The sequence below is a fragment of the Olea europaea genome, chromosome 17, assembly GCF_002742605.1.
Source record: "Olea europaea var. sylvestris chromosome 17, O_europaea_v1, whole genome shotgun sequence".
NCBI lineage: Eukaryota > Viridiplantae > Streptophyta > Magnoliopsida > Lamiales > Oleaceae > Olea > Olea europaea.
The window spans coordinates 851880-862164 of NC_036253.1; the positions used below are offsets into that span (position 1 = coordinate 851880).

Here is a 10285-nt window from a genome sequence, read left to right on the forward strand (position 1 = left end):
GCTAGTACTCAAGAGGGCCCGAAATGATATAAAAATAAATCTTGGGATTTAGCTTCTAATATGATAAATAAGATGACTAAATGTTAAATTATAAAAGATTGGGGACTTGAATTGTAATTATATTATAGTTACCTATTGACTTAAAGTTGTTAATAATCCAGACGACTTAAACCCAGAAAATCTTGAAGGTTCAATATCATATCTTCACGTTATATAATCTGTTTCTTTCTTGATATGTCTTCTGTAAAATATATATTGTATAAATTTTATTGGGTTTTTAGATGGTTAGGGGGTGAATCGAGCAGAAGAGTGGTTATTCTATACACCAAGAGATAGAGAAAACGAAATTTAGAACATTTGGAATGGAACTGCTGTTGATGGATATTGGCCAGTAATAGGGGACGATGGAACTATCGTTTATAATGATGAAACTCGTGGATTTTGAAAGACTTTAGAATTCTACAAGGAAACCCACCTTGAGGTGACAAGACTTCTTGGATCGTGCATGAAATTAAAACGAATGATGATCAACAAAGTGTCGCAGTCTTGCAGATGATAGTAACTTATTAGATATTTGCTTTTGCAAGTTTTCGTAGTATGTTGATAAGACATATAATTACACATACGGTGGATTTTTTTCCTTTCTTGTAGTTGGACGACTGGATTGCGTATAATATTCTACGAGGAGAACAGATGGAAGGGTGAGACATGGTCGAGTGACGCAGATGATGATCTATGGTTTGATGATTTGGAGGATTTGACGTGTGCAAGTTAATGGAGGTGACGACAAGTATATGCTAAATGAGTGGTCGAGGTGGATTTTCATTCTACTAGAGAAGTACGATCTTTGTTGAAAATGGTAGAAGATAAGCGTGTATGAGGAGTTTTCTCCCTCATCAATGTTCAATTTCTAAAGAATTTTGTATAATATTTTCTGCCTGTCTTACAATTTCAAAGATTCATTTATACCAGTGGCACGACCACAACTTTTCATAAGTGAATAATGATAAGACTTGAATTCACGACCTTCATCTTGATCTTGCCTTTTTCCCACTATTTCTTGTTCAAGAATGTTTTCAATGGTTATGGACTGATCATCAGATGTCTGATCTTGAACCTCTGGAAGAAGAATCTTCTCAATTGCTTCTCGGACGAGCTCTATCTGATCTCGAATTTCCGAACCATTCTTTTCGGCCACTATATCTGAATCATTAAAACCTGATGCCACATGCTGATATGTCTCTCTTTCTTTATTGAACTGAGGCAGTGAGGCCTGCATTCTTCAGAATCAGGGAATCTGATGTGTAATTTCAACTTTCATGACTTCTCGAGCTTCAGATCCTCCGATATTGACATCATACTCGAAAAAGCTTGCGCTTCTGCAAGATAATTTCTGATTTAGTTGAGACTCTCCCGATAACTTCTCTCAGGGTACGAGGTTTCAACAAAATGCAATTTCAACAAGCACTGATTCTTGAATGCTACCACATCTCCAAATATCCAAGTTTTTGGTTTAAAATTGGTCTCTTCACACGATTCCATGACCATATGGCTATCCTTGAGACATTAGTTTCTCAAGAACTGAAATTGGAAGGCAGATTATTTGGTGATGCACTGATCCTGAAAAGGTAATATGAACCACTAAATTTTGGGGCTGTAATTGGCCTACTAAAGAATCCAAGTCCAAGTAGGGTTTGGGCATGTTTTCCTCGAATATTGAGCAATCTAAAGGATACATGTTTGGTAAAAACGTTACTTTCGTATAAGTTGTAGGAATTCACAAAGTGTATAGATAAAAATTCACATATTTGTGGATCCTGCAACTTATAAACTAAATAATGTTATTCATAATCGCTCACTTTCGATAATTGCCCTACTTGACAATTTTTTATATCCTGAATTGAGTATTTGTATAAAAATTATACGAACCAATGAACTTGTTGATCTCTCACGTTTGAAATCATAGTTTTATTAAATATTGGTACGCATCAAAATTACACCTTTAATAATTTACTAAGAATAATTTGCCTTCAAACGTATAAATACTATAGTAAAACTTTAATAAAATAATAATGTAGGGACCAACAAAAATTATTATTTTGGAGGGGTTATTAATTTATTGATAAATGAATAAACTATTGATTTATCAAATATTTATTAATTTATAGAGTATTAATTGTTGTTTTTTGCACAGTAGTGCTAGGCATACAGGCCCAGTACTTACAGGGGTCTTACCGACCCTCATCGAGGCTCGTGTGGGGCCAACCCCATGTGAGGGGTCAACAAGACCCCTCTAGAAGTTCTTTTTTGCAATGGTGATGATTCAGGCAGAGTACCTCTTTGGATTATTGGTAAGTTTGCTAATCATAATTGTTTTTAAAATGTGAATATCAACATATTTGTTATTATCAAGCAAATAAAAAAGCAAAGATGATTGATTTACTTTCTCAAGAGTTTGTTTGTTGATTTGACAAGATGATAAATGCTATCAATTTTATTAACGTGACTTAGAACAATGATTTGAAGACAATAAATATTGCAAATTTTTTTCGACATTGCAAGATTTGGTCAAATGAAGATATTTATGTTGAACCAAAAGTTAGTGAAACGAAGAAATCAATGGATTGCATGAAGCTATTTTTGGTCTACACTATAGAAATGTGATGGATGTCGAGCACCTTTTAAATTATTCTAGTGAAAATAAAGCGGTGATGACATCTCCTATTGATGAAGATATTATTCAAGAGGTACTCAATACACATATCAATGATAATCATGATCCAAATGATATTTGTGTTTCACCAACTATTTTTTCAAAATAGGCATTTCAAGCAGTCGTAACCTTAAATAATTACTTTGTACAAAATAAAAAAAAAAAAAGAAAAAGAAATATGCCAAATGTAGTATGTGCATTGCAAAAAATTTGGGATGAAGTTGAGTTTGGTATGGGTGCCAAAAAAAAAAAAGTAAAAAAGTAAAAGACTTAGATGCTTATTTTGAAAAGGAGGTGAATTAAAAAACATATTGTCAAATTAAAGACTTTTTAATTTGTATTAGTATGTACTTTTATGAATTTAAGTAGTTATTATTTTATATATTCATTGAGCCTCAAAGGATCTCCAATATATATATATATATATATATATGGGTATTAAAAAAAAGGAAAAAAAATGATTCCCCACTAGGAATTGAAAGCCACATTTGGTTGGAAGGGACAATAAAAATGGAAAAAAGAACAAAAGGAATTAAATTAAAGGAATGGATATAAATTAGTTAAAGATCAAATGTGCAGTCATAATATTGTATAATTCTATCGTGCATGCATGTCTTTTGTTAGTGGTCCTATTCACAATCGCACATTGATTGTTACCTTTATTCAGCTCAAAATTTCATTCAAGATACAAGATATGTATATTCACGACCGTTTCTTAAAGAACATACTCAATATAGTAGTATAATCCCTTATAATGATGAAAGTTGGCAAGTCCATTCTAATAGTATAGTCCCTTATAAATTAGTTGATTGATTATTTCATATTGAGTACAGGAAATATGGTGCCCACCTCATTACCAGCGTAAGTTTAAATCCATTTCAAATTGTAATTTTTTATTGCACAAAAAGAAAAGAAATACTATTATTTTTAAATGGAACATGAGTAGTTCTACAACTTGGAAAAAAAATTAATGATTTTCATCAACTAAAGACATGAAGATAAATAAAAGGGACAACAGACAAGGTAGGGGACAAAAATGCCCTACAAGACGGGATACGTGAATGATGACCTCGAGTCGTCCAATTGCTATTCCTAATTCAGAGAAACATTCGAGATAAAGATATGTATAAGATCTGATCTCTTGCTTATGATGGGTAGAACAAAAACTTTTCATTGCTAACTTGAGAAGAGAACATAGAACCTTAATTATGTTTCTCTGAAAAAGTCATATATTTAGAGAACTATACTTACAATTTGAACAAAAAATAAAATGAAAAAAGTTCACCAAACCAAACCGTGTCAGATTGGTTTTGGGTTGGTTTGAACCAAAAAATCGATTTGATTCTGTTAATTTTAACAATTAAAAAATGGGTCAAGTTCGTTTCGGTTTAAGAAACCAACCCATCAAATAACCGACCCAAACCCGCTAATACGCTTTTTATTTTAAATTCACCTTTTAAAACTTAAAAACATCGGTATAATTTTTTTCTAAAATAATTTGTTTGCCATCTATGCTTTTTCTCCCAAAATTTCAAATATCATAAGAAAATAAAGCAATAAGAAGAATTGTTTCATGTAAACTTCAAATTTAGATTGTAACTTTGCTTTTCATTTTGATGTGTGTATGTATATATATATATATTTTTTTCTTTTTTTAAGGTAATGTTAACGTATTTACGAAGAAAAATTTACACAAGCATAAAATTCACGATTCATCCAATATTGGAGGTTTTTACATATTTACAGCATGCATAAAATGAATAACTGTAGATTCTTTTTAAGCAGAATATGTGAATGGCTGACAGAATCATGTCACATTTAGAATTTCATAACTCAAAGTTATTATAACATACTAAGCGAATGATAATTGTGCCATTATGTGTAAAATGTACTATTTTGTAGGTTTTACTGCACTTGTATATAGAAAATATACGGCAGCCATAAAAGTAAATCGATTAACTTATAAGATGATAATGACGCCATTAGTTTTACAATGGTAAGAAAATTAGGTACCAAGTCTCCCAAAAAAGGAAGGAGAAAAAAGAGAAAAAGACACCTTACAGACATCCAACTATGGTAGCACCATAATACATGTAGGCGTGCGGTTCCTCTTCAGTGAGTATTTTCAACAAGACAGTTCGAGATGAAAATATGTCAACCTATTGGACAAATGCCAAAACACAGAGGCATCATAAGATCACAAAGAAGGATTAAAAATTCATTGGGTTTGGAAGTAGGATATAGGGTAATGTAACAATTAAATGCCCTTTTAAGTTCTTTATACCTTACAAAACAGTTAATATTCACAACCAGTGTGTAACTTTTATAGTAACCATTATGTAGAACTTGCCATTTGACTTGGTGAAAGTCTTCTCATTATAAAACCAAAAAGTTGTACGAATAAAGAAAGAAAATGTTGGAGGAAACAATCGAAGCTCATTACTTTTGGTTGCAGGAGCCGATTGCATTTGATTTTGATATATCTATGAGGATCCATTGCCTTACCTTCATTTGCATGAAGTTTCACAAGCAATGTTATTTTAGAGGCTATTTCTATTTGAACAGAAACCTATGGTTCGAAAATTACCGTGCATGTTCTAACAGGCTTAACAGCCCCAAGCCCCCATGCCCTAATAGTAGACTTTGAAAATTTTAAGAAATGATTACATATGTCAATGAAAAAAAAAAAAGAAAAAAAAGAAACGAAATTAATTTATGTTCCGACCTCTACAAGAGCATAAGAATTTAACAAAAAAATACATGTTGAAGTTACAATTGAGTAACAAAATATATGCAAGTGCATATTGAATTACAATCAACTTTTTTGCTTTTCATAAAATTTCAAAATTTTCAAAAAAGAAACAAGAAAGACATGCACTAATAGTAATGATCTGGCATTGTCACAACCCCAAGAAAATATGAAGTGAAACCTTCAAAATTTTGGGTTGAAATACAGAGACAAAAGGAGGTCATATTTAACTTCAACTGATTAATATAATGATTAACAAAATGGAAAGTAAACGTTACAAAATGATACTTCTAGAGTGTAACTATGTCATGAAAGGGTAATCGGGGATCTTGAAACAAATTCACTGGCCCCTGTTAGCATGAACCTATTCGCGAACTTCTTGTATTTGTTACCTTATCATTTACAAGGGCTACAAGACTCTTAAGATATCCTTCTAACATGCTTCCTTGATGCCTCATATTGGAGCCAATATATTGAAAATTGAACAATGCCTATCAATAGAAAGATGCATTAAAAATACTAGCTTACTCATACTAAGAAATTCAAAGGTTATCTAGAAATTTGTAAAATAGATTATAAACAAGGTACATATGAAAAAGAAACTCACTTAGACTTGATAAGCATGTTCACTGATCTCATCTATGGCATGTTCTGAACCATGAGCTACCAAGCACTCCAAAACAGTCAAAGTATGGAAAATTTTTGGGTAAAAACTTAAGTAAATTGATTATGTACTCTTAGATAATCATATATGCATGATATTAAAGTAAGGCTAAAATTAGTTCTGTCTTCACTGTACAACCTCTTAGCTGGAAGGTACAAAATTTTCAAATTCAAAGGTAATGCTAGGGGTTATCTAGTATTCCAATCCTACATGTTTATATTTTTTAAAATAGTACAAATCAATTAACTGAGAAGATTAATAACAGACTCAAAATGGGGGAAAAAAATTTTGCTTAGCTTTTTTTTTTATTTTTTTTTATTTTTTATCTTAGCTTATTTTTATTAAAAGATACTCTATAAATTTTATTTTTGACCTCCTAACCCAAGTTGTCTGGGTCTGCCCTGTTCACTGATCTCATCTATGGCATGTTCTGATCCATGAGCTACCAAGCACTCCAAATCAGTCAAAGTATGGAAAATTTCTGGGTAAAAAATTAAGTAAATTGATTATCTACTCTTAGATAATCATATATGCATGACATTAAAGTAAGGCTAAAATTAGTTCTGTCTTCACTGTACAAACTCTTAGCTGGAAGGTACAAAATTTTCAAATTCAGAGGTAATGCTAGGGGTTATCTAGTATTCCGATCCTACATATTTTTACTTTTTAAAACAGTACTAATCAATTAACTGAGAAGATTAATAACAGAACCTCAAAAGGTTGCAAGAATTTCAATTACGAGTATGAGGCAACACAGACATTATCCATATTTATCCAAAAATAACCTACGAGGGAGCATCTCATGTAAAGTTCTTTCCCTCGAACGAATATTTACTATTTATTAGGCTTAACAACCCCATACCCCCATCTTCTAATGGTGGACTTTGGGCAAAAAAAAAAAAAAAAAGGGAAAAAACGAAGGACAACATCCTTATATTATTAGCTTAAGATACAAAATAGAAAAATTAATTTATGACTCAACCTCTACCCGAGCATACGAATTCAACAAAAAATACAAGTTGAAATTACAGTTGAGTAACAAAATATATGCGAGTTCATATTGAATGTTAATAATATTTTTACCTTTCGTAAAATTTCAAAATTTTCAAAAAGAAACAAGAAAGACAAGCACTAACAATAATAATCTCGGACACAACCAAAAGAAAATATGAAGTGAAACGTTCCAAATTTTAGATTGAAATACAAAGACAAAAGTAAGTCCAGTTTAACATCAATTGATTAATATAATGGTCGACAAAATGGAAAGTAATAGTTACAAAATGATACTTCTAAGATTTAATTATACCATGAGAAGGGTAATCAAGAAACTTGAAGCAAACTTCCTTGTCACTGTTAGCAGCAGCCATTTCATGTACTTCTTGTATTTGTTCCTTAACATTAAAAGGGCTACAAGACTTTGAGATATCCTTCTAACATTGCTTCCTTGATCCCTTCCCTTGGAATCAATATACTGAAAATCGAACAATGCCTATCAAAAGAAAATACATTGCAAATGCTACCTTATTCATCTTAAGAAATTCCATGCTTATCTAGAAATTTGTAGAATAGCTCATAAAGAAATTACATATGAAAAAGAAACTGATCGATACTTGATAAGCATGTAATCTCCTGATATCATCTATGTCGTGCTTTGATCCATGGGCTAGCAAGTACTCCAAAACAGTCAAAGCCTGTAAATTTTTTCATTTTCATATTCAAGAGAATGGTAGATTCCAAGAAAGAACAGTAAATACATACAACAAGGATGAGGTAAAACAGAGGTCACCATCAATACCCAAAAATTTGGGGTCGAAGTAAATAATTTATAAATTATATTCCTTAGAAAAAATTTCATCACAGAAATATGTAAAAACAAAAAAATAATGCTCTCTTCAATTTTTAGACGAAGGATCTAGAGAGACCATGGGGAAATAGATAAGAAAGTCCCCAAAAAGTTACAGTAAAAACAAAACAAGAATTTCAATGACAAAATGCAGATTTTCTGTAAACAAGGGGAAAAAGCCTTTGTAGACATGATGCCAATTTTTTCCAGTATCATTGATATGCTTCCAGATTACTGCCAAAATCATCTAGTACTCTTAACTGTTGAAATGAAAAATGAACACTTCATGACCCAAAAAAAATAAAAATAATAATAATAGAGCAGAAAGCACAAAGATGATTAATTAACCTTGATGCCCGAGTAATATCAGAGAGAAGAATTCATGAGGGCCCCAAGGCTTTTGCTAGCGGCATCAAGAACTTGAAACTCAAATGTTAAAACTTGTTAAAGAAATAAATGGAAATAGAAAAGCTATTTTACAAATTAATTGCCTGCAGGAGACAACTTGAATGTTATAACCTTTCCATGGATACAAAAGTAATCATAAGACATTGAAGAAATTTGGAAAATATAAAAGAAGAAAAAATAAAATAAAATAAAAATACCATTCTTTTAAAAGAAGGGACTTTTAAAACTTTTTTTATTAACCACTCTCTTACTACGAGGAAGTAACACACATAAGACAATTTCAGAATTAGGTTGTCTTGTCTCCACACGAATAAAATTAAATTCTAAAGTACATTTGCAACGTAAAAGACAAAGTTTCAGAATTAGTAAATATATGCAGAGATATTCTAAAATTGTTTTCAGCAAAATAAATGATATATTTCAAATATTTTAAACAATTTTGCAATTAATACTTTGATATGATTAATACTCAACAGTAGAGCTGAAGAAATTGAATGAACTAAACACACTAACAAAGAATTAAAGTTTAACCTCAAACGAAATATGAAAAGAAATAAAATATTCAACAGTAGAGTTGAAGAAACCAGAAGAACCAAACACAGAAACAAGAAATTAAAGGTGAAAAAATTGCTAAATACTGAGAAATGAAAAGACTCCCATTCCATATCCTGCTGCCAATTTTCCAATGTCCAGAGATAGAGATCCTTGGTGTTACTATTCGGAATTTTATCAGATACGTCGTTGTGTATTCTTATTCATTCGTTCGTGACTCATAGAAAAATTCATTTTCCCACTGTCATACCAGGAAAGAGAAGTCCCAGCCATACCTTATATATGCCTGTCCTGCCAAGCCACAAAATTTGATCCAGAAATAAGAAAGTGGACAGTACAGCATTTGTAGACTGGAATATACCAATAATGAATCTTAGATGTAACCACATATAAAACGCTACCAGAACTCACCAAAAGGAAGAGCAATGCAAAAGAAAAATAGGCCGTGCATCTACAAGAATAAAACATTTTTTTGAAATAGTAAACAAATTCCCAAAGATCAAACCACACTACGAAGTTATAGATTTGTATCTCACACTGATACTCGTTCAATTCTACATTCAAAGATTTTGTTGATTTGTCTTCATCAAATTTTTCATTATCTTCACCATGGCCATACTAGCAATGCAATACATCAATGCTTCCAGCCTAAAAAAGAAAAATATTGAGTTTTAGATACATTATTTGATGCAGGAGGATCCGAGTCAAGTGATGCTGATTTGTCATATTGCACGATGATGGAGTTGAGATACCATGAGATGGCGGATCGGCGCAAAGATGGAAAGTAAATCACCATTATTTCCTTAATTAGGAGATTTTGATGCGTCTTTGGTAATTTGGCCATAACTTTGGCTACGGTTATCGGAATCGCTATTATGACCCCAATTCGGAAAGCTCTCTTCGGCGCGCACGTCGTGGCCACCAGCTATGCTCGGTGGACGTCAATTTCGAGCCCAAAATCCACTGTTTTCCTTTTCAAAATTCAATTTTAAGTTATTTTTTACTAGTTATGGTAATATTTCGTTTCCTTTTTTCCATATGTTAGAAAACTCGAATTGAGCCAAATTTTTGACAACTTACTTCTTTTACTTATTATTTTATTTTGGTATAATTTTGGGATTTTGCCATTTTTGGTAATTTTTCCATAATTTCGTATTTCGCAGCTATTTAACCCGGCTTGTGGGTTAATTTTCATCATTCTGCATTATTAATAATATTGAGTTGAATTCAGAGTCTTTTTTCTGATTTTTTGAGCGTTTTCTATTGTTCTTTTCTTGCGAATCATCTGCTACAACAAGCCAATAGGATAATCACTATCCTACCCGGCGTCAGTTGGTATCAGAGCGTCAGCATCTT

At 31.8% G+C, this 10285-nt stretch overlaps 1 protein-coding gene across 2 annotated transcripts; it reads right to left on the reverse strand.

Moving 5' to 3' along the window:
- Nucleotides 1-4654: 4654 nt before the first annotated feature.
- Nucleotides 4655-8249, reverse strand: LOC111365943. 2 transcript variants are annotated; one of them, XM_022986517.1, is made up of 4 exons: nt 7712-8249; nt 7433-7597; nt 5855-5953; nt 4655-4872 (listed from the first exon to the last, which is right to left on the reverse strand). In XM_022986517.1, exons 1-4 carry the CDS (start codon nt 7763-7765, stop codon nt 4771-4773), a joined length of 420 nt encoding a protein of 139 aa, XP_022842285.1. In that variant the 5' UTR covers nt 7766-8249; the 3' UTR covers nt 4655-4770. The 2 variants fall into 2 exon arrangements, with proteins under 2 accessions (XP_022842285.1, XP_022842284.1); XM_022986516.1 differs by having other exon boundaries at nt 7433-7615.
- Nucleotides 8250-10285: the final 2036 nt, after the last annotated feature.

Excerpts from the sequence above, each read along its gene's own strand:
- LOC111365943 (XM_022986516.1), bottom strand. The coding sequence starts at position 7,765 with ATGATATCAGGAGATTACATGCTTATCAAGTATCGATCAGTTTCTTTT. Across the intron at positions 7,616-7,711 it reads GATCAGTTTCTTTTTCATAT|GCATTGTTCGATTTTCAGTA; the intron begins GTAATTTCTTTA and ends TTCTTTTGATAG. Across the intron at positions 4,873-5,854 it reads TAGCCCTTGTAAATGATAAG|GTTGACATATTTTCATCTCG; the intron begins GTAACAAATACA and ends TTTGTCCAATAG.